The sequence below is a fragment of the Tympanuchus pallidicinctus genome, unplaced genomic scaffold, assembly GCF_026119805.1.
Source record: "Tympanuchus pallidicinctus isolate F22 unplaced genomic scaffold, pur_lepc_1.0 scaffold15, whole genome shotgun sequence".
NCBI lineage: Eukaryota > Metazoa > Chordata > Aves > Galliformes > Phasianidae > Tympanuchus > Tympanuchus pallidicinctus.
In genome coordinates, this window is record NW_026294669.1 from 23,069,128 (window position 1) to 23,093,924 (window position 24,797).

Genomic DNA, 24,797 nt, shown 5'->3' on the forward strand with positions numbered 1-24,797 from the left:
AGATATCCCTTAAAACAGGACTAGCTGAGGGCTGAGTGGTTGGTGGAATTGTTTGAGGAGTATTATAATACATTGAAAAATTGCAGGGGGAGGTTTTTTTCATTTGTTAGAATGCGTGTAGTAATAATTTCATTATTACCTTACATATGGAGTCATTCTTTATGCATATACTTTATACTGATTAGTTGGAATATTCGTTAAAGTAAATCTTGCGTTATTTTAATATATGTATGTATTTGCCTTCTTAGAGTCAGTTACATAGACTATTAAAAACACAGACTGCCCTAACTTTGTGCATAACAGCATCTTTTACAGTTAAGGGTAATTTTCAGTGGTGCCTGGGAGCTATTAAAGTTGTTCATTAAGCATATTTTGTCCATTTAAATTTTCCCTGTGTTCACAAAAGCACAGGAGCTGGCATCAGACTTCACACGATATCATTTCCACAGATGCTTCTCATTGCTCCTGAACTGGGAGCAACGCAGAGCGCTGCAGTCTATCCCAAACCTGCCTATCATTGCTGCCTGTGTGTATGGCTTTCAATCCAGCCCTACTGAGGCCATAAGGAACTACCACTTAGTCTGAAAAGCACCCAGGGTAATTCTGAGTGTGAAATAAGTTTGTTTCTGCATTGGGCAAGCAACCTCAGAGAGTTTTCAGGTAAAGAGAGGGAAGAGCTGCGCAGCACGACCCCGAGCTGCTAAGCACAAGAAAGTTCTCTGCCCGTGTTTTACCATCTGTCTCTATTTTCAATCCCCAGTGCCAGAGCTCATCGCCAAAGCAGCGGAAGCAGAGCGTGTACACCCCACCTGCTCTCAAAGGTACTGTCCAGGTACTGTCCCTGCCCTGGGAGCACCCTGGTCCCATGCAGCTCTGTGCCCCTGTGCACAGGGAACACTCAGCACAAGCCATAGTTCCATGTTCCCCCAAGCAGAGCGTGGGGGCTGTGAGAAGTTGGTGCTTATGTGTCTCTGGTCTCTCACATGGGAATGGTTGTCTACCTGATACTGGGCTGCAATTGGCCCTCAGGGCAGTATAACAGCAGTGGGAAATCTGTTTAAAGGCCTTGTTTCTTCAGTGACTTGCTCATGCTTCCAGTAGGCAAGATCTGTGGGGACTCACCAGCTGCTTACACTGTCACTTGTCTGTACAGGACAAAGCCAAGTGTCTCCTGGTAGATTATGAATATCTTCAATTTCCATTCTTTCTGCTCAGCACAACCTGACAAAATACAGGAAGTAAAATATTTGTAGAGTGGATCACAACCACAATTGTTAGGTAGTTTACCATAACAGCCAGCTCTACTAATATCTAATATCTCATTCAGTAGCTTTAGTTCTCCAGCACTTAGCAACACTGAACACATCACCTAGGTACTGCTACCTGTTGAAACTGGCTAAAGTTTGTTTACTGGATATTAGAAATAATCTTCTTATAGTAAGTTTTAATAATTTGTGACAGAAAGTTTTGAGTGGGCAGCAATAGCTCTTATTGATGCCACTGCTGCATTATTCCCCCACGTAAGTCTTAATTAAACAGTGTGTAAATGAAGAGATCTGAAACAGGTCCTCATGGTCCTAAGACTACATCCTACTCAGCATTACCCCTGCTCAGGTCTGGGGAAGTTCCTGGCAAAGTTTGCTACTATATAAACTTAATTCCCAAGGAAGAGACTTTCTAGAAGAAAAGAGCTTACAGATGATCAGAAATAGCTTGTGAACAGAAGAATGAAAAGTGTAAAATGCTTATCCTGTACACCTTAACTCCTTAACCGGTGCGATATTCCCAGAAGCACAGGTAGGCACCTGGAAGTTGATAACTGCATTGTAAACAGGCTGGATTGCCCTTAATTTAACATATTGGAAATGACATAAATATAAACCTTTTTGTTAAAAAAAAGTATCCTGAAACAGAAAATTCATTATTCCTTCCTCTTCATTGCTATGAAAACATTCATGTTATTTTGTTTAGACTGAGACTAGGGGGCACATGTAGCAATCCAAAATACACAATGCTATGAAAAGCATGACTGTGAAACAGAATTTTTAAAAGTTCTTTAATGATTTAAATAATTCTATTTTTATAGGTTATTTGGTTTTTCTCCCCAGTGCTTTCAGAATAGCAGGCTTCTTGATTTCTCAGTATTCCCTCAGCTTTGCATGTGTTTTCCCCCTGAGCTGTTTCTCCCTCTGTACTTATAGTGTATGTGTCTATCTACAGTAGAGCATGAGATTCTAGGTGATGAATATTTTTTGGTACAATACCAGGACAATAGTTCTTGTTACATTAACTATGCAAATACATTAAAATATTTGAAATTTAAAAAGTAAATGAAGATGCAGCACTGTGTACATGTCATAGTGATAGATGGAGAGCATTCTTAGCTTAATGTGAGCATACTTTTCCACTCTGCCATAGAACGATCTGAACTGAAAGACAATGCTATTATTTGTCTAATACTGCTTCCAAATGCTTTGGTTCCATCCTTAATATGGCTTGCACTGTCTTTGGTGGGTTTGCAGTTCCTGTAGCAAGCTGTAGCAAAGCCATGTGCATACAGAGCCAGTGCCTGGTTAGAGTGCAACAGGTAAGTTCTTATTCCTATGTACGTGTGTGTGCACTTTGGTTCCTGCTTTGATTTTTCAGGAAAAAAACCCACACAGCATCTCTGCAGACATAGCAAACAGCTGACTCATCTCACGGCATTGTTCTTTTTACTGGAATAATGTGCTTGAAAAATCAATGTGAGAGCTATTGATTTAGGTGGTAATCTGGAGAGAAGATCAGACAGCAAACCAGATAACAGCTCAGTGCAGAGTTCTTTCTAGTATTATATTACCACGTGTGATGGATGGCAAAGAGGTTTCTTTATTCTGCTTTCAAAAATATTTTTTTTGCTAATGCTGCTACCCTAGTTTTTATTAACTCCACAGCCTTACACAGTATGCAATGATGGAAAAAGTCAGCATCAGAAGATTGAACCCAATTCATAGTATTTTCAGTATATTACGATTTACCTCATGTACATTGTCAGCACCTCTTACCTGAGGATAGTAATGATAACTAATGAAAGACTGAACATAAGGAAGGCTGAAACTTTTTTCCGTGTTTGAGGGCTGCTCTAATGTCATAGACTAAACTCTCAACTCTACTAAGCTTATACCATCTCAGATCAGTGATAGGTTCATCCCATGTACTTAATCTAGTAACTTTTTTCTACTGTTTTCTGAGTTCAACATCTCCGTTTTGTCTTTCTTCATCCCCCCTTTCTTCCCTGTCTCTTGAGTTTTTATATGGGAGCTTCAAATGCTCCCTTACTTCCCTAATTTCCAATGTGCTAATGTGTTAAGCTTGAATCCCTATCACTTTCTCCTTCCATTTTAAGCTCCTCTTCATGTACGGAAGCTGACTTTGTATTTCCTGACAAAGAACACCGTAAAAACAACCAGGGAAAATATGTCCATTTGAAGAGTTATCAGTTATATCCAAAGCAATTTATTTTTTCAGTCAGTTCTCATTGCTTAAGGTTGGTTTATCCTAGTACTGATGTGCTTATTGTTCTTTATGATAAAATTAGTAAGAATCCTTTGGTAATTTTCCTCGGTATCAAAGCAGGTGCCCAGCTTTTTAAACATGTCCATTCATCCACAAATTGGTATACTTAAAGAAATCTCCATTATTCTGGTTGGAGAGTATGAGGAGCCCTTGGGAGCTGTGCCTTTTCCCCTTATGATCTCCAGAGAAGTCTGAAATGAAATAACCCCCCCAGGCAGAGAGTTGCAGCTCAGACTGTGCTTATCCCTGGTAAAGGTACTTCCTTGGCACCTCATCACCGCCTGAAAATTAGAAGAGCACATTTGAGGCTCAGAGTTACAGTGGCAGCTTTCAGTCTAAAAGACATGCTTTGTACCAATGCAGTTTTCCTACTACCTAGATATCATGTTTTGTTTCAGCTCATTCTTGAAAGGAAACACGTACTGGAGTGACAGGAAACAAGGTTTACAAAGACAAACAGAAGACAGCCTGAGCTGTTCCCAAATCTGCATTGCTCCCCAGAGGTCATAAGTCTCCACATTATCTACCAGCCCCTCTGCTATTAATACTAACATCTATTTAAATACCACCAAGGTCTTCCCTTGAGAAGCAAGCGCTCATTCCTGAGTGGTTTGAAGACTTCATTAGTAGTGATCCTACTGGTGTGGGTGTGCTAGAGGTCAGGGAAAGAGGAAACCTTCCCTCATCTGAGTTCACCCTGCAGGAGGCCGTTGGGGCCAGCATCAAGATCCTACTACTCCCAGTGGGCTTTGAAGAAAGCTCTTGCTGCTTTCTGTGTTCACTGGACCACCTTCGCAATTAGCTGCCATTAGATCATAATTAAAGTCCTTCCCTCCTGAAGTGGAATCTTTTACTATGTTTTCCCTCTACCCACTGGGAGAACGCATCACCTCTTGATGTTTTTTCTTTGCATGAAGGCCAAGATTTTTTCTTTGACTAGTCCTAGCAACAACAGTTGAAATGGGATGAAGTACAAGTTGTTATAATCCTAAGGAACATTTAAAAACATCTTTTAGTTTGATTCATTAAAACATCCAGGACTCACTGGCTGTTCCCAGGGTGTTCAGACCCAGGGATTTGATACATGCATAATTCTAGTATTTAGAGTGATGGCTGATATTAAATGAGCTCTTTCTAGTTTCTGCCATGAATTTCAGATGCCGTGCTTGTTTAGTACCTGCTTGTTCTCCAAAGGAAACAAAATGTAGAATAAATTATTAAAATCATGATGTCCCTCCTGAAATATGTAATTTATTAGAAGCAATTAGTACAGTATGTGGCCCTCATCCAAATTTGTAACCCCTTAGGCCAGCTTGACGATGTCTGATGCATCTCATTACTTTGTAAGTGAAGGTTAACAAGAACACAGATAGAGTCTGGAGACATAAAGGACTGTTGTTACTGTGATAGGCACTGAGTTCAAAGCTCACGAGAATTATCACAGAGCAAAAATCTGAGGCTAAATTTATTTCAAGTGGCAGAGGAGTGACGTTTGTGAGTCTAAAGCAGTCATTACAGAAAACTGTATTGTTTTATGGCCTGTCTTCTTATATGGCAAACTCTGACTAGGTTCTGTCATTAACTAAATTCATTAGGGCGAAAACAAGAAATAGAATGCTAAAAAAAAAAAAAAGAAAAATACTATGTCTTTGTGTCATCTGTGCTTCATAAATTGTCTTAAATTTAATTTTTTAGAAAATTAATGTTAGCCACAATCTTTTACACATCTTGTACCTTTTTCTGAACATCAAGATAGGTTTGTCAAAATTCACAGCGTAAGCTGGTGCTGCTCATATGCTTTTCTTATGTAAGTCACTTTGGCTCGGACTTTTATATCTTTGTTTTTGCAGTGAGCTAAGGGGCTGAGATAAATTCCGAGTAGTTGTCTGGGACTGGTCCACAATGAAGGCTTCAAGCTGCACCAGAGGTGATTTAGGCTGGATGTTAGGAAATACTACTTTTCTGAAGCAGTGATCAGGCACTGGAATGGGCTGCCCAGGGAGATGGCGGAGTCACCGAACCCAGAGGTGTTCAAGGAACGTTTGGATTTTGTACTGAGGGACATGGTCTAGTGAGTACTATTGGTGATAGGTGAATGGTTGGACTGGATGATCTTAAAGGTCTTTTCCAACCTTGGTGGTTCTGTGAAGGCACAGGCCAGAACCTGAAGTGATCATCAAAGATGGGGCCAGACCCTCTTCTCAGACCCCTGCATAGATGCAGTATGGTGCACATTCTTCAATCCCTTCCCTCTAGGTAGAAGATCTATCTCAATAGTTGTTTCCTGGGTAATAGAAGAGGGCAACAATCTGCGTCATTATCTGCGTGCGTTGCTCCTGTTTGTCAATTTGTTGTGATGTGATATAGCACTATCAGGTTTTTTTTGTTTCAGGAGTGGAAGCCCCACAACTGCCAGGGCTTCCTGAAGCACTGGGTAAAGAAAATTCATTCTGCAATCTTGTACAATTACATTTTTTTTCTTTTTCATAGCCAAATCACAAAAGAGAAGTGTAGCTTTTGTTTCAAGAAAAATTTTTTTTTTAGCTACTCTTATCCGTATCTTAGTCACAAAAGCACCTTGAGGCGAGCACATCACTTAATATAGCATGGCCTTGGACAAACTTCCTGGCTTCATTTCAACTGATGTATCAGACCTAGTTGGGGGTATTTCTGAAATTCCCATGTATGTACCGCTGTAAGAAAGAGGTGGGATGTGCATCTTTGCTGTTCTTTCTCAGGATGCTACTTTCTACTGCTTGGTCTCTTCCTCACTCTCCCTGTGCCTCTCTCCTGCTTCACACTTGCACACTAGTATGGTAATAGATACAATTTTAAAAAAATGAGCTGATTAGTGAATCTCTGACTTAGTGACTGGGATGCATTAGATTGCCACCACCTCAGGTTCAACCGACTGCCACCAAAAGTTGGCAGACGCTGCTGTAGTCTGTGTTTAATTCCTTATTGCTGGCAGCACTGAACACGTTTCATTTCACACAGCTGGCAACTTCTAATTCAAAATGGCTGTGGCCCTGTCTGCAATAAATACCACATTACCTTTAGCGAGACTGAGGTGTTCAGTGGAGATTAAGCTTGACATCTGCTGTACTTGAAAATGGGGCATTTGTGCTACAGCTTGTCATCTGCCACTGGTACCTGGCATGTGAAAAAGAAAAGGTTGTACTGAGTACTAATATCAGCCCCCAGATCACCATGTGTGGTTTATGGCCTGATCCAATGCCGGAGAAAGTCAGGGGGAATATTTCCTCTCACTTCATTCAGTTCAGCATGATGTTCCTGTACCTGACCGTTCATCCTAACCTTCATGGAATGAATGTTAAACTGGCCTCATTCTAAGAGCAGACCCTTTTGGCCTTGATTTCATGATGGAATGATAAGCTTACTAATGTCTTTGAAATAGCATTTCTGGCTTGGAGATAGTATTATTGAGTACTGTCATACCAAAGATAGAACAGTGTAAACATCATGGTACCAATTGCTTCTAAGCAGTAACAGAAGACATTAAGAAGTAAATCTTTAAAGAGACAAGTACATAAAATATTGCAGAAAGAGAATGTGAAAGAGTTAGTACTTATTTTCAAATAAAAAGCAGAAAGCCCAGGAAGAGCAATGATTTGTTCTGGTTACTTTATATCATGAGGCGTATTTGTAGTTTAATTCCAAAGATTTTGGCAGGGCTTTGCTGAAAAAGCTTTTGAAGAAAAGACAATATTTCTATCTGAGAAGATGCTAGGTTCCTGTGAAGCCAGTCATCTGGCGGGGCATTAGATTTTCTTTACTGGCTGTAGCCATATGTTCTGGGTTGGAGGTTAACAGCCAAGCCCCAAGACAGACACTGACTCCAGTAGGCCCTGTTGTAATAAATAATTGCCCCTTTGTTCTTCTCAAGCACCAAAAACCCTGAGTTTGATCCTAAACAAGGAGACCACGTGAACCAGCAGGGCTCCTGTGCAGTGCTTGACCCCTCCTTGGCATCTGGAAAGGAGCTGCAGGACTCTGTATACAGGCTAGATGGTTTTGGCAGATGCTCACCATCCCCAGCACTGTGTGGTTTGTCAGCCTGCTGGGCAGAGCAGATCTCTCCTTCTCGGGGAGGTGGCTCATGTGCTGATGGCTGTGGGTGCAAAGGTGGGAACAGCTTGATCAGGAGGTGAGGAATCAATACAAATACCTCCCTAAGGAGGGCTTTTGCGAAGAGCCTCCATGGGATGCAGGCTCACCTCTTGCCTAATTAAACAAAAATCCTCCCCTGCATTTTCATCTGATTTCTTATCTCTAAGTAGTACCTTCATGTCTCTTAATGTCTCCTGGGAGCCTTGAAATATGCTCTTCCAGGGCAGTAACTTAGCCTTTGCTCTTTTAGTTTCTACCACCAGGTTTTATTCTGACTCCAGCAGAAGTCCAAGCAGTACACTATCTTCGTGATATCTCTGTGTCTGAGCAACATGGTCCTTAGTTCTGTGGTTAGGCCAAAATAAGGCTGAGATTTGCTTCTTTTCTCAACTGCCATCTGTCTTGGGTTCCTTGTAATGGGGATGTTGCCTGAGTTTTATGACTCGATTTTTGTTCTTTTTTGGAGTGAATGCTTAATAGTCTGAATTTAATGAAAAGTGAAAAGTTCTCTAAAGATGGCCATGTGGTTCTCCTCCCCTCCATAATTTCTCCTTTTCCTCACCCCTTGGGATGCAACGTTGCCTGGTTTGGCAGGAACAGAGAGTTCCCAAAACCCTCCACCAGAGCTTTGGCATGGAGACAAGAACATGAGCAGCCTGAAGATTTCAACCACATCCTTTTCAGCCCATGGCTAGGCCTGAAAACTCAAATGAATTATGTGTGTGAATGTGACCAGAGGAAAAAAAACAACAAACAGGAAATACTGCAGCAAACATATGGATCTGAAAAGGGATTCATTTTCCTGTGAGCTGCATGGGCCAAAAGGAAGTTGTTTAAAGAGTTCTAAGTGGTTTTAGCTGGTAATTATTCCTGAAACAAGATTTTTCAGGGTTTTTTTCAGCCCTCACCCAACCCTTGAACCAACGTTATCCCACACATCTTTTATACCTGGAGGAGACTGTCAGCAGGCTCTGAGCAATCTGCAGAGTAGTTGCTTTCAAGGATACCTTTAAAAGGAGTTGTGGGATTTAATGACCACTCAGAAGAGGAAAACAAACAAGAGAAACACCTAAGAAGTTTGCTGTGATCTTCTCAGCCCAGAAACACCCGGTGCTCATAGGGCGGATTTCCTTGCAGAGCCAAAGGTAGGCAGCACATTGCTCCTTTCCTTTTGGGAATGAGGAGAATCGGTATAAATTCTCTTCCCCTGCTTCCTGATCCCCGAGAAAGCAGAATTGCTGAGCAGGCAGTCAGGGGATTTTTGGCATTAAAGCTCCCTCTGGTGACATGTAGGTGTATTTTCTTACGGCTAGAATTGTGAAGGAGATTTTTTTCTAAATAGTTGTGTTGAAATTTGGGGGAAATTGGCAAGTAAGGCTATAAATGAACTAGAGGAATTATGTCGAAGTCCACCTATGGCCTACATTTCTCATCTAAAATCTGTTAGATTATCACTGCATTTCACCTGTGTGTTTTCCCCAAATCCTGCAGTGCTCAGAGCTCCATTTTCCCTTCAATCTCACTCTTGGTAAGATCAAAAGTAAGAACAGTGTTGAAACTCATTTTTACAGAATCTATGAGTTTGAAATGAACGTGTCTAATCATGTAGAGGTGTGTCTGCCATTTTTGCACGTTGGCTATATTTTCCACAATGAAACTAAGAAAACTGATATTCTTTCTCCTATATTATTATTTTCACTTTCCAGAAGAATTGAGAGCAATGCTTGTTTCCAGTCTCTGACTATTAATTTAAGTGGCAGATCGTGTGTTTCCAAGATGTAATTACATTCTGGTTGTAGTGGATGCTGGCTCTGGGGTATTTTGATGCCTTAGGCAAACCAGGAGATGTAGGTTTCTCACAAGCTCGAGTCATTCATGCAATGAAGAGCCACTAAAGATTTTGCCCCTGATGTTTTGCTGCCTATGGCAACTGCAAAGTGAGACCAGCTGTATCTGTGGCAATGCAAATCATTTTTGGTAGCTGCATTCCATGTTCAATATCTGATTTCTTAGTATTTGTTTTAAATTTGTTTTAGGAATAAGAATTTGGTGGACTTTCAGTTGTCAGAAAGCTGTGCTATCCCTGCTTCTACAGGGCAGCCTGCTGTGTCTCAAAAGTATTCACATAGTCTCAGACTGGATTGGGATGTCAAACTGTTAGAAATGATAAGTTCACACTCTTTAGTGTGTTTTTAGCTGCAGCTTTTAAGAGAGCCAACTATTTATGAGTTAGGAGCATGGATTCTTTAAAAAAAACCTATCTGAACACTGGGAGCAATGGTAAGGTATCTATTACCATCCACATCCTACTTCTGTTTAGTTACTTTTCAGACTACTGTTGCAGTTTTATGTTAAGTATATCTATGCCTTAAGTAACAATGTTAGACACAGTTCCCTTTGTGACACTTCTCTGCTTTAAAAAATGAGCTAGTATGTGATGTGAGGACAGGAGTCAAAGGACTCAAACTGAAGTGGATGAAATTCAATTTAACATACTTTTTCGGTTGTTTTTGCTGTAAGAGCAGTCAAACAGTGAAACAGGTTGCCTAGAAAGCTTGCCATTTCCTTCCCTGAAGATATTCTAAACCTGACCTGACAAGGTCATGGACAACATGGTTGGGTTTGGGAGTCCCTTGAGGAACCACTCCAGCCTCACCAATTCTGTGATTCAATAGCTGTCTTATTTGCCATTTGTGAAATGCAGATATTTCACAGTATGGCAATGGCAAGCATATTAAAAACTTAATCTTGCAGCTGCTCACATCAGAATTTCACCTTTGTTCTGATAGATGACACCTTTTGTAGTGTTATGTTTCCTACTTCTACAACAGCACTCTCTAAACATCAGTTTCCTTGGTCAATACAGTGAAAAAATGTCTCAGAATAAAAAAATTAGTGCAGGCTGCGAGCTCCAAAACTGTAGCATGGGAAAGACCTCTTTAATAACCAGGGTGTTAAAAGAGAAGAGGGACTGGACTGGCTGTGATCTCTCAGAAGAGCTCTGGTGCTCTTCGATGTTTGTTGTATCTCGCTGTGTTGAATTTGCTTCAGTTAGCATGAAATGTCTGCTGCCTGGGGCTACAGGAAAGACTCGAGCCTTGCCATCTGAAGCAGATCCCAGCTGTTTGAGGACATCTGAGCAGCTCACAGACAATGATGTGGTGAAAATGGAGCAGGCTCATTCTTCCCAACAGATTCCATTTTGGTTGTAAGCACTGCAGCTACTATACATAACACACACAAGAAAAAGGGAATTGCCTGCTATTCATATGTCACCCGTGAAGGAACTACAGTGGGGATAATTTAATGTAAGCACAGACTTATCAATCACTTGTTCAATCATTGCAACGTTCTTGTCATTTTGAAGGAGTTTGTGAGATACTTAAACCAACAAGAGAGCTCATTCCACAGTTTACGATATTACTGATGTCAGTTTATATGGATGCCAAAACTCTATCTCCTTTGTCATCATAAGAAGATTCACAATGAAGAGTGTAATTACAACTCAGTAGGGGATTCATCCATAGCATATTCATTCTTAGCAAATTAATGGAGAAGCTTATAGACTTCTGACAGAAACCAAGCAAACCGGATTAATTAAAAGTGAAAGCCACACAGAATATGGAATTATGGCAGTGAAAGACGGAGTTACATATTTTGCTGACCAGCAGAGTTGTTGGTCCTGTTGTTGGTTAACAAGTACAACTCACTGGGAAGCTTTCTATCTGCACTCTAAAAATCTCAGGCTTCAAAGTGCTCAGCATGAGATTCAGGTCTGCCACTAACAAACCTCGTGCTTCTTCTGATCCAGACCAAGCAAAGAAATGACGTCCACGAAAAGAATGTCAAAGATAGAAAATACGGATCCAGAAGACAAACAACACAGAGCAGCTGGGGGGTTGGGATCCTCTGCCAAGACTTGGGATGGAGCAGAGGAAGCTGTGAAGCACCAGGAACTGCTCAGCCCTTACATGCGGAACTCCATTCATCCCACTGTGGGCTCAGCCTCCTGCTCTGGAGCTCAGCAGCTTCCTGTCTCTGCCAGGGATTCTCTCCTCTCAGGATGTGGCAGTCATTTTTTCTCCTCTGTTTAGGTTTCTTGACCTCAGAAAAATCCCTGTATTGGCCAAAAAATATGAAAAAATAGAGCCATAGTGTAATTCTTCAGGAAAAGAGGAGCAGCTGGAAAATTCTGTCAGTTGACACTGAAGTCAGATAAGAATGTCTAAAGGAAACCGAAATACAGCTGCTCAGAAAAGTCTCATAGAGGTGTGGAGATCAAAATACTTCATAAAGCATTTTCAGTAAGGTTCTCAGTACACAAATCTCTGAGTGTTTAAGTTAATTTCGCTTGTGTTTTCATCTCAGATAAAAAGTTAATTACTTTTCCTATAGCATGCCTACATTTTCATGTTAAAAAGAACTAGGCAAAGCTGAGTGTTTTTACACCACTAGTGTAAATAAAATGTTTTGGCAGTATCTTTTCATTTTTCTTCTCATAAAGGAAATTTTTTACTTTCAGGGTTTTATTCCTAATCTCAGGCAAGCAACAATTGCAAAGCTCTGAACAAATGCAAATATTCAGCTGTTGAAGTCCGCTGCTGTCATTTTTATAAATGCTTTGTCTTGACTCCGTTCCACTTAAGCTGTCAGTCATGTAGTTACCCTGGGTGTGCTACAGGATGCCAAGTGGAGAATCAAACTCTGGGAGTTTCTATGTTGGCTATGTGAGGGCTCGGAAGCAATGTTGTTCCTCTCAAAAGTATGCAAAGGTCAGTGGGCATCTGTGCACTCTCCATCCAGAGTGTCACAGGACATCCCATAGGGTTGTTCTTTGTGGTGCTACAGCTGTGAGCAGGAACAAGAGAGTGACCTAGGAAATGGAGAGAAAGTGAGGATGTTGTCAGTGAGGTTACCTTTTACAAAGTGTTTTCTTCACCATCAACGCGGAGGGGCATCACATATCTTCGCACTTAAAAATCCTCCAAAGATAGTTCTGAATGGAGTAAAAATGTTTGTTGAGCAGCAAGACCAATACTTATGAGAGCATGATGATGCTGGCCCTTGTGTCTGAGAATAAACATTTCCAGTGATCCATTCTAGCAAAAAGGGCTAGAATCGAAGTGTTGGTGATTTTGCCTCTAATCTGTGACTGGACCTAAATTTAATCACTTGTCCTTGTAAGAGAAGCCAGCCACAGCTGGTGCATCAAATCTGGATGTGGTCTCAGGTTTCATATCTCCCTAAGCCTACAGTAGTACTCAGTTCTGCAAATGTACATATACCCCCTCATTCCTTGCATACAACTTCTTAAATCTTCCTTGCTGCAGTTAACAGAAAGCTACATGCAGTTAAATTTTGCAGAGAAGCTTACTGAGCAAATATTACCTCCCCAGTGGGGTGGGCATTGGAGCCATGTTATTGTACCAGGGCAGTACAAACAGAGTTGATCAGCCTATTTATGGTTCAAGTTTTTTGACTATAGACATCCTCAGGATTAAAAGAACCTTCCTTGCCTTACAGAGAGACAACCAAGCATTGAGTTATTAGCTTTTATTTATGTAAGTCAGCTTTGATGGCCTGCAGCACCTTGGCTGTGGATGCTTCAGAACATGCGGGCTGCTTCAGTTGTCTCACCATGAGCATGCAGAGTTTGAGCAGACAGCTCTAAGCCTCTGTCTGAGCCATGAAAAACTAGGATGAAAAGATGTAGCTGAAGAATTTCAGCTGTCCCTGCTGCAAACCCTGGCAGCCCAGTGAGCCTGTCATTAAGCACGTGGGAACCATCTCGCCATGTTTTTCACCTTGAGCCATCATTGAGGTATTTGACCCAGAGCCATCTTCCACATAATCAGCTGAGAAATGTTTTCTGGCTTTTCGGAGTGAACTAAGGGTGGGCTGGGGTTGCTGCAGTCTGAAACAGCCACGCAGCTGACTGCAGCAGCTTCCGCTTTCTGTTGGAACCCTTAGGACTGACTGATCCCTGCTAGCGAGGCAACCAGCAAAAGGAGATGATTATATCCTGGTCTGGAGCAACAAAAGCCTTAGTTTACTCTGTTGGCTACTGTAAGTAAAGGGTGCTGTCCCTTGATTACAGCTCAACTGACCCCTGTGTCCAGTGCTTGTTCTGGCCAGCTTGTTCTGCAGTATTGACCAAGCATTGCTGAGCTGAAGCAGATCCCTCATGCTAGTGTGAAGGAGTCAGAGCTGCTTTAGGCAGCTTCTGGGAGAGGAAACTGAAGTAGAAAGTGCAGTGTGAGAGAATAAAATGGAAAACAGCTGGAATTTTGCAACATGAATTTGCTGCTCTCATACAGTCTTCGTTGTGCCAGTGTAACACTGGGTCTTTTGACTGAAGAGAAAGCAGCACAAGTCCCCAAATTTGTCGTTTAAGAGGCTCACCGTGGGAATTAAATATTCTATATCTGGAGCGAAGAGATGAGTTAGTAACAGCCATCATGCATTTAGAAAATGAGGCAATCCTCATTGCTTGGTATCAGAAAGGTCATTCACAAATATTTATGAGGCCGTGGTGACCTTCTGGATATGCTGATGATCTGATCTACTCCAGGTGTGACCTACATAAACCAGTTAGATTTGCCAGTACTTCAGACAATTTGTTTTCATTTGATTATCTGTGTTTTTGAAAAAGATCCACGTTATTGAGAGAAAAAATACTGTAAATATAAATGGGGATTGAATAGTATCTTGGTCTCATAAACGCATTAAACACATGATAACTTTTTCTTCTCCTCAGTCTGAGCTAAGATATAAAATAACATAGCACACATTGTTTTTCTGATTTACAGCTTGCTAAAATGCCAGCTTAGTTTAAACTGCCACATTGGTCCTTCAAATTCTTGTCCTGAACTCTAAAGACCCACCATGTGTGCTAGCCTTCGAAGACTCCATCACACTAAGACAGCCACAGCCTGGCTTTGCTTTTCTTTGGATGATCTAAACAGGAGTTTGAGAATATCTGTGTGTCACTTCTTCTCATTTCTCTAACTTTAAAATGAGACTAAACTTGCATTTATAGAACTGTACATATATTCATTGTAAATAAGCTAAATAATAGTTTATAACTGGAGATAAGATCAATCACAAAAGCTGAACTTTCCTTTCCTGAAAAAAAAGAAGAGAATGTCCCAGTGTTATCTGGAAGAGCAAGGCCAAGACCTGCCAATAGGCTTGGCTGTGGTCACTTGTGGGAGTTGTCAAGGGCTGGGTCTGTATGTTTTGTTGCTGTAATTTCAGATTACTGTTGGATTTTCTTTGTACCATTGGTGGCTTTGAGACTACCTGTAAGAGAGTCTGCAGGGGGACATGCAATTGGGTGAGGGTGCCAGAGCTGCCAAAGAGTCTGGGTTGTTGCTCTTGTGGAGACAGGCATTGAGCACTTAATTTCCCTATATTCCTCAGTTTTATCTTGTCTTTGTTTTCACCAGTTGTATACATCATCTTTTTGCAAATGGAGCTCACTCACAGAGTTCCTGCTTTCCCAAGGTGGACTTCTGGTACAGCTGCTTGTTTTTCTGCAGCAGTGCAGACCATGCCTGTGCTGGGAGGAGGCTGCTCCCTGAGACCTGCCAGCTCTCCTGGCTCTACATGTCTGCCTCCAACTGCAGCCTGCTTACCAGTACTGTGAGTAAGACCCAGATGTGTGGTGGAGGCTTTTTCTTTATGAAATGCATTTTTTGTTGTTGTTGTTATTGTGCTGTAAGTTTTTTAATTATTATTTCAAAAATTTGTCTCAATTGAAAACAAAAGTATGACAAAAGAGCTTTAGTGAAGTCAAAATATTTTGGACTGATTGTTAAATTCAGAGCAATATGATCCACAAAACGACATTTCTCCCAATCCAGGGGATTGAATACATGATTTTTGTCTTGATATTCCCATTTTTGCTGAAGGAGCTAGAGCGTATTTCATTTAGGATTGGCACAAAGCAGATGTTTTCATTTGGCTATCATCCTCTTTGTCCAGGTTTATTTGCTTGATAATTTCAAAATGATCTAAGTACTGAAAGTCTGAAGGTTAGCCTGCTTTGTCTGTGGCTCAGTTTCAGCTTCCACTCTTTTTCAAGAATTTGGATATTGGTTTTCAATAGGGAAAGTTCTAAATCATAAAATTAAATAACCCTCCAAACTGCTGGGAATTCAGATTGCCAAGCTGATTTCAATCTGAAGTTTCATAAATGTCAACAGTGTTCCTTGGGCAATGAAGCAGAATGAAGGCAGAAGAGTTAAATAGGAAGAGGAACTGTCTTAATTATAAGAGATGGAGAACTACCTTAATTACCTTTTTTTTTTTTTTTTAAAGGAGAAATTTAATTCAGGAGCACTTGGTTGTTTCATATCTTAGCCTTTTAATCTGATGCTTTGGTCAGATGGATAGACTGTTGATTAAACAGCATAGATGTTATTATGTGACTGCAAAAATGCCAGGAAGTTGTCCCATTTGCACTCATAATTTATAAGTAATCTAGAAATATGCTTTGAGGCAGTGACTTCATCTAAAAAGAATTAACAGTTCAAAGTGTATTAGTGCACGTCTGCTGAATATGGCTTGGCATTAAAGGTTTCTTCATCAGCATTAATTGGATTAAATTACCTACAGTGAAATATGAACCCTTTGAGGAAAAGCAATTCTTGTGCTGGCTTCAGAAACATAAAGGAGTGTGGGAGAAAAGGGAGAAAAAACCAGATGTCAGTGTTTAGATAAGCTTTGTTTTAAAGCAGAATACAATGATTTTGAGCAACCTGTGAGTGTGTGATTGCTGTGGTGAGTGTGCAGTGAGAAGCTGAAGCTGTGTCTGGGGGCAGTGAGCAGCAGTGGGACTGGAAAGGCTTTGCTCTCAGGAGAGCAGATCCCAGCTGGAGCAGGGCTGGGGACCAGCAAGGAGATCTCTTAGACCCCACAAACCACCCCCAAAGAAGAGCAGGGACAAGCACCTGGGCTGGGGACTGGACAGTGAGAGACCTTATGGGCAATGTGCCCACAGGTTCAGGATTAACCACTGCCTGCAGTAAGGAGCATTGTTGAGATGGGGGACTCACTTGTGGGTATGCATCTGCAGTTCTGTTTGCAGTTATTAATACTGTAAAGTTTACTGAAAAGTGGTTTATGCAAAATGAGTGACTTGATTATTTGAACTTGGATCTTCTGGATGTACAAGCAGTATCTTCTAAAATATCCTGTCTTTGGATTCCTGTGTTTTGTTTTGTTTTGGTTTTTTTCTGTTTGTTGTTTGTTTGTTTTAACGAGTAAAATTTCTGTCTATATTTGTTGTTCATCCTTAATGCCTTGCTTCATCAATGAAGAGGGACAAACCCCAGACAACACTGTTCTGGTGCCTCTTTGATTGCCATTTAGGAAAAGAGAGCTATGAACTCTGTTTCACAGTGCAATGTGCAAGAAGAGCGAAAAGATGAAAAAGAAATATTTTTCTTTTTATTAAACCATCCCCACCATAGCAACAGTAGTAAGAACAGTTGGAGTGACCCGAGTAGTAAGTTTTTACTCGATCTCCAACCAGAATATAACCCTTTGGCAAACAGATATTGCTAGGCTAAGATGCTGGATATGAACAGATCTAGTTTCTCAGCAGCTGGCTTAGAATGCAGTATTGACAGGAGTTCCATGGCCTATCTGTCAATTCATAACAACTTCCTTCATTGCATAGCTGTCTTATTTCATAACAATGCTTGCAAGATCAAATAATTCTGGCAACCTCCATCGCAACTTTTTTGAGGTTGGTGAATGACGGCTTTGTGAGTCTTCTGCATGCATTGGCCAGTGTAGGAAATGCTGCAAGTCTGTACAAAGATGCGTGGTATTCAGTGACTGGCAATGGGAAGGGCAGGATGTAGAAAGGAGGTTATGAAAAACAACTAACTAATAGTGAAAGTGGCCTGGTGAGTGAGAATTTCATCTTCAAAACACTCCTTGATTCCCATTGATCCCTTCTGTTAAGCACTGGAATAGGCTCCCCAGGGAGGTGGTTGAGTCACCATCCCTGAGTGTGTTTAAGAACCATTTGGATGTGGTGCTCAGAGACATGATTTAGCATGTTGTGTTGTTGGAGTTAGTGTAGTTAGTTTGGTTAGATTATGGTTGGACTTGATGATCTTTAAGGTCTTTTCCAACCTGAGCAATTCTGTGATTCTATGATCTGAAATACTGAATAATGCACGTTAGACCAGTACAGTGATAAACAAAAGGAGATGAATTTGCCATACGTACATAGCATCATTTTGAAACGAATGTTCTTTTAACCTTTAGTTAAATGAAATCATATTAAATTATTTGTTTTACTGAAAGGCATTGCTAAAGAGACCAGCATGGTGGTAGCTGAGCACTCCAAGTGTTTCTTCACTTATCATCACAGTTACTTAATTGGATATGTGTTGATTATTGTAGGGCACACTTAACACGTACTGTGCTAGGAAGCATTAATTTATTTGCATGTTTTACATCTGAACAACTGTTTCCCAGGGAACTAAGTGCTGCTTGTATGCGTTTGAAAGAGAGGGAGCCTGGAGGCCAGGCTGAACCGAGCTTGTCTCCTGCTGGATGCAGGCTGCACTCCCCTTGTTAGAACTTCTATGAGATTTTGCTTTCAGCTGCTTGTAACTTCATTAAACTCGAATAACTGAAAATTCTCCAAGTGATGAATTTGGAAAAATCTTCCCATATTTTGGAGCGAACAAGGCCTTCAGCATATCAGCCTCAGGCTCAGGCAGAATGATTCCTACACCTACTCTCTCAACCTTTAAAACTCAAACCTTGCTTTATAGTGGCTATACTAATCTGATCTCTAAGAGAAAAGAAGCTGTTCTGTTCCTACAAAGTATGATAAATTTCCAAAGGGTCCATATTCAAGGAAGAGAGTATTTCTGTTGGAAATACATCACAGTACTCTTTGAGTGAAGAGTTTTTTGGGAATGGGAGCCAGTATGGGCAATAAAAATATTTCCATTTATTTATTTATTTATTCGTTTCTTCTTTCATGGAAAAAATATGTCTGATATGAACTAACACAAATTTTAACTGTTCTATTTTCAGGGATAAAGCATCTGAAGAGTCAGAGTGATTCAGCGTTCCCAGAGGAGGAAGAGGGAATCGGTGAAAGAGAAGAGGAATGGGACCACTAAGCCATGCAGGTCTGCTTGGGGGCCAGGTACCGCGATGTGACACTGTGTGTGTGTCCCACTATTCACCACCACTTATGTTCCCACACAGCAGGGTGTGCTGGGGGCACACCTTGACTGGGCTTTATGGCCACCTGCAAATCCGTTCTTTGAGCCTTATACCCAGAGATAAAATGGTTGTTTTAACGTCACTCTTCTTTCTTTTTCTATGACGTAGAAATGTCATTGCAAACATGGTAGATCTGATGGCAGTACTGCCAAAGCTTAACTTCTGCGTGTGAGCTGTGTTCTAAGACCTGTTGTAAATAAATCCCATCTAAGAGCTACAAAATAAATAATATGTTCTTTAGACAAGACTGTATGTTGTACCGTGGGTTTGTCTAGCTTGTGGAGGAGTGTTTGTATAGTATGACCCCATCAGTTAGGGGCTGCTTTTACCAGTAATGTTAGAGTGACCTGCAGTAATGCAGACAGGAACAAAATAAGCAGAGGTGCCTCTTCAGTCCAATGGAGAAGTATGCAAAGATGTTCTTTGGTGTCTCCCAGATACACAACAGTTAAAATACTTTTCTGGCTTTAAGATTAACTGTACTGTTGTATTAGCTAAGTTTGATACAAAGACTTAACTTTCCACTGACTTTAGTCAATCTCAGAGAGCTGAGGTAGCAAAAAAAAAAAAAAAAATTCCCCGGGCATATGAAAACACAGAAACTTCTGTCTATGCCTTGCATGATGATTTCATTCACAGCTTGAGCTCTTCCATGCAGACTCGCCGAGAAAGGGATCTGTTAACAAGTGTTCCTTTATAGTTGGGAGCCATCTTGTTGCCCTCCATCTGCACTGCAGTATCTGTCCTCTTTGTCACCATTATTGCATTCAGCTTCTGTGACTCTAGCTCTGTTCAGCTGCATAGGAAGAACTAAAAGGACTCTTTGGTTGGGCAGGAACAGCTACAGGGCTGAGGCCTTTTTGTGCTACAAACAAGGAAAGCAGGGAAGTGACCCTTCATAAAACATCTGAACAGGCCAAAGTCAAGACTGAAATGGTATCAAGAGGAGCTGGGCTCTGCTCCCAGCTTTGTCACGACTTTGATTTTGCACTGTGCCAGGCTCTTCACTTAACCCTGGCTGCGGCAGTAAAATGGTGACCAATACAGAGGCATTCTGTTACTGGCTGATAAAACAATTTGTATTAATTTTTGCTGGTTATTAGTACCCAGAGGCTCCACGTAAGAGGTATCTATGGGCCAAAGGAATAAAACATGCAGAAGTTGTAATAGACAATACAAACACAAGGCACTTTGGGACTTCAGCGTTTCAGAGGCAGCACAAAACACCTGATAAGTATATAGAGAATTCATTACAAATAGCTTGTTTCAGGATCATTGTTGGACTGAAGGATGATTACACTTTATGAATTGGATTTATAAATTAGATTCCATTTGAAGCAGATCTGAATGCATTGCAGAGCTGTTAATGCAGTGATGAGAGAACAAGAAGCCTGTTTAACAACTCTTATCTGGATGAAGCTCCATAGTTTGATTAGGGCCTCAGATAGCCACGCCTCATTTTGAATGCTTTTCTAAATGCAGATCTCTTATCACCTCCCTCATCTCTAAATATTCCAGCTGTGTTATATCATTTTAAAAGCCTATTGCTTTCTATCTGTCCTGACCCAGAGTTATGCACACAGCATGTCTGAGTGTAGGAACAGACTGATCATTTTTGGTGAAGTGACAGGACTTGTTCCTCAGAAGATTCTGTGGGTCCACGCCACCATTTGCTGGTGTTAACCTCACCTAAAGGATATGGATAGAATGCACATTTTTCTGTATGACAACAATTTTAAATCAAAGAATTAAGCAAACTGTCTGATCTTCCACTTGAGAGGTATACCATAAGGATGGCTACAAGGAAAGAGGGAATAAAACATCAGAGCCCAGAAAAACAGAAGAATACCCAGCTAAGTGCTTACCATGGAGCAGAGCTGTAGAACTGCAGTGACTTATCATTGAACCCCAGGACAGAAATGTCCAGGAAGACAGAAAATGTGATCACATGGCATGTGTGGGACAACAGGTGGATCAGGTACAGCTAGCATGGGTTCATGAAAGGAAGGTCTTGCTTGACCAACCTGATGTCCTATGATTGACCCGTTTGGTAGATGAGGGAAAGGCTGCTCACATAGGTCTACCTAGAGTTCAGCAAAGCCTTTCACACTGTCTGCCACTGTGTTCTCCTAGAGAAACTGGCTGCCCATGGTTTGGACAGGTACACTTTTTGCTGGGTAAGGAACCAGCTGTGGTGGTGAGTGGAGATAAATCCAACTGGCAACTTGTCACAAGTGGTGTTCCTTATGAATCAATTTTGGAGCCTGTCCTGTTTAATATCTTTATTGATGATCTGGATGAGGGGTTGGAGTGCACCCTCAGTAAATTTGCAGAAGACACCAAACTGTCAATCTGCCTGAGGGTAGGAAGGCCCTACAGAAGGATGTGGACAGGCTGGATCACTAGACTGAGAGCACAAAAGGTATGAGGAGAGGCTGAGGGAGCTGGGATTATTTGGTCTGGACAAGAGGAGGCTCGTGGGAGACATTATCGCTCTCTACAACTACCTGGAAAGAGTTTGTGGCGAGCTGGGGATTGGCTTCTTCTCTCAGGTAACAGCAATAGGACGAAGGGGAATGACCTTAAGTTGTGCTGGAGGATGGTCAGGTTGGATACTGGAAAGAATTTCTTAACAGAGAGCTTCTCCTACACTTTGGGTGCAATTGAAAGCTCTGGCTATCTCGCAGTATGATCAGCTTTGTAGAGTCTTAAATAAACCATGCAGATCTCTTTGCAATGGTGCAAAATACTGTATGCAGTCAAAATGGACAACAGAGATAACTTTGATCTGTTTCTAACAATGCAGAGAGACTGGCAAGGGGAAGGAAGAAAATTATTAAAATAAAGAGCACCTGGGCAATCCTTCACCTATGCCATAGGGATTCATTTCTTTAGAGTAGCAATTTTTTGAGTATTTTTTGTAGTTTACTTTTAAATACTCTAGAAAATTTAATATTGTTTAAAATCTGCTTTTCAAAACAAAACAGGATGTTGTTGGGCAATTTTCCTACGGAAATCTTTGTTCACCCTCCATCAATGTTGTTTCCATGTTATTATTACTCGGTTTGACCTGCCTGAGAAAAGTCAGATGGTGGCACTGCTGGAGAGCTGAGAACTGGAGTTGATGGATCAGGTAGAACACAGCAAGTTCCTTGAGCACCTTTCAAGATGCTAAATATTAACCATCACTATAAACATTTCTACTCTTTCACTTGCTCAGAAACACAGACGATTTCTGCATGCTTGTGGTGTGAGAGTTGACAAAAGAAAATTCAAGTAACACTTTTAGAGATGGATTGTATTAGCCCATATTCCGTGATTGAACTGATGAAGAAAGAAAGAAGAGGTTGAAAAAAAAAAGAAGGCAAGTAATGAATATAATTCTTTTTTTAATGAGCAACTCATTTGTTGTTTTTCTTCTCATCTCTCATCGTGTTCTTATGTCTATGGCCTTTCTGTGCTGCTGTTCTTCCTTTCAAGATATTGCAGGAAGTGACATTTGCAAAATGATGGCTACAGCAAGATTTGAAAGAAAACTGTCTCTTTGGACTGATTTCAGCTTTTTCCCAGAATCCCACAGCTCATTAATGTACAGCAATTTAAAGGAGCTTTGTTATTGCATTTTACAGCCTTATTTCTTTTTTCTTGTGTTACACTTGTTATTCCATGACAGATTCTTCACTTTGATTTATTGAGACATTGTGCTAATAAGTTTGTTGGAAAAATTCCACGACCTGACTTACAGGATGGTATGTGTTGTTTATTCTCCAGGTGCAAAAGCAGATAATACTTAAGTAGATACAAAGTAAGAGCCAAGATTTAAAAGTCATTTCTAAAGTGTAATTTCCACTGAAGTCAGAGGAACTGTGTTCAAAAATGACCACAGGTTTTGGCTGACAGTGTCCTTTCTTTTGGAAAAGTATGGTGTGCTGTGTACAGAAAACTTCCTGTCATCCTACTGTCAGTTTAAGTACTAAATCTCTTGCAATATTTTAAGAACTACCCCAGTCTTCTCAAAGTGTTGTTAGTTGTCTGCAATGATGTGAACTGGAAAAGGCTCTGATTAGCTACTTTGCTAGACAAAAATTACCACTCATTATTCTGCTGCTGATGCTATTGAACCTATGTCTACACATCTAGCATGACAAGGCAGGGCTGCTCTCTGGAGAAGGGGTATCTGTCTGCCTGGCCTGGGTAGGCTCCAGTGCTGCTGTTGGGTGGGAAGGGACTGACTTGTGGCCCTGCATGCTCTAGGGCCTCCACTGTGCAAGTTTGGTGCCTGGTACCATGCAAATGAGTTCGGTGCAAGCCCAGCTCAATGCAGATTTCTCCTCTCTCCCCCATCGCCCCCCCTTTCTCATTCATCTCTCCCCCTCTATTGCCCCCCTCTCTACCTTCCTCTCTCCCACCTCTCCTCTCCTCTCTTCTCCGCTGTGCAGCTTTCCTTTCCCCTTTCCCTTTCATTCTCTTTCTCTTACACAGGTGAGACAGAGGCTTTCTATGTGAGGTCTTATTGCTGAGGAACATGAGGTGATTGTACTTTCTGCTGGCAGGTTTGTAGAAGGTAGAGCTGCAGGCGGCATGTGAAACTCAGCACTAAGTTGGCCATGCACTGGATGGATAGCTGACACCTTCTCCACTGCTGGTTTCATAGGGATTACATCCTCTGTTTGTGTGTGTATGGCTGTTACCTTATTCCTTTGTCTCCTTTAGCTGCTCAGCACAATGGTGAGTTGCAATAGGAGTCTCAGCTGCTCTGTAAGTTCATCACACATGCAATTACATTTGACCTTTCCACAGCGAGCGTGGCATTTGGCAATTGAGTTGATGTTCAGCATCTCTTGTGCTGTGTTCTCATTGCTCTCCCCAGTGAGACAGCAGGGCCATCCCCAGCAGCAGCACACTGGGCAGATATCAGGCAAGGCATCTGTGCCCCTTCACTGGGCCTCAGGCCGCTTGGTGACACGATGCTGGTCTCCAGACATAGTAGAGCTGGCTGATGGAGTCTGTGTGTGTTCATTGCCGACAGCAGGGGCATTTCTGCTATAGGCTTGGATGGTTCTGGTAGCTTCTAAAGTAGTCTGTGCTTTCTACAAATATATCCAGTGCTCCTGCTAAGAGAAACTGACTCTGTTTTAGTCTTGTAATGATGCATTTTCTTGGTATATACTGACCCTTAGTGGTGAGCTGAAATTACAATTGCGTTGCCACATTTCTAAATTTTTCTTTTCTCTTTGGCCCAACTGTTCAGAAAATGGCAGGGATATTTGCTGTGCATCAGGACTGTCTAACTATTTAAATAGCCCCGTTGTCTTTGACAGACATAATGGGCATCCTAAAATAATGACGACAGGTGTTACTCGCTCTTCTGAAGGGAGGGCTGGGGAGCAGCAGTGTCGAAAGGTTATTCCAAAGTGCAAAACAAAAACCTTGGCATTGAGAAGCAATACTCTCCACATAATGAGAAACAAATAAGAACTCAGTATCTGGCACTAACGAACACCTCAAGCTAACAGTGGAGTGAGTATTAATTAGGTTTCCAAAATAGCATCTTTCTGAAAAGCAGCTGAGGTGTAATATTGCTCCTTATTAATCAAAGCAATGGGACAATGTGAACTCTGCAAAAAATAAATGGTTTGCAGATGGCTGTGTGCATCTTTAATAATCAGAAGAACACAAGTTAGAGCTTTAAATGCCAGAGAGTCTTTCTGCATCTTCTCCCTTTCAGAGAGCGATATTTGCAGTTTTCAAGGCAGTGAGGAAAGTGTGTTGGTTTCTTATTACATTTTCCCTGCAGCATAAATTCTATTGATGTGCTTCCCTAATCATGCTAATTATACTGCCATATG

General features: G+C 41.3%; 1 protein-coding gene across 1 annotated transcript in view; it reads left to right on the forward strand.

Annotated features, from left to right (window-relative positions):
• The window catches only part of PPP1R1C (protein phosphatase 1 regulatory inhibitor subunit 1C), a 41,242-nt gene extending 22,047 nt beyond the window's left edge, over positions 1 to 19,195 (forward strand). The window contains exons 4-5 of the mRNA XM_052676064.1: positions 761 to 821; positions 18,754 to 19,195. Of these exons, the coding sequence (XP_052532024.1) occupies positions 761 to 821; positions 18,754 to 18,842 (150 nt within the window). The 3' untranslated portion in view covers positions 18,843 to 19,195. The remainder of the gene's footprint in view (positions 1 to 760; positions 822 to 18,753) is intronic.
• The last annotated feature ends 5,602 nt before the right edge of the window (positions 19,196 to 24,797 follow it).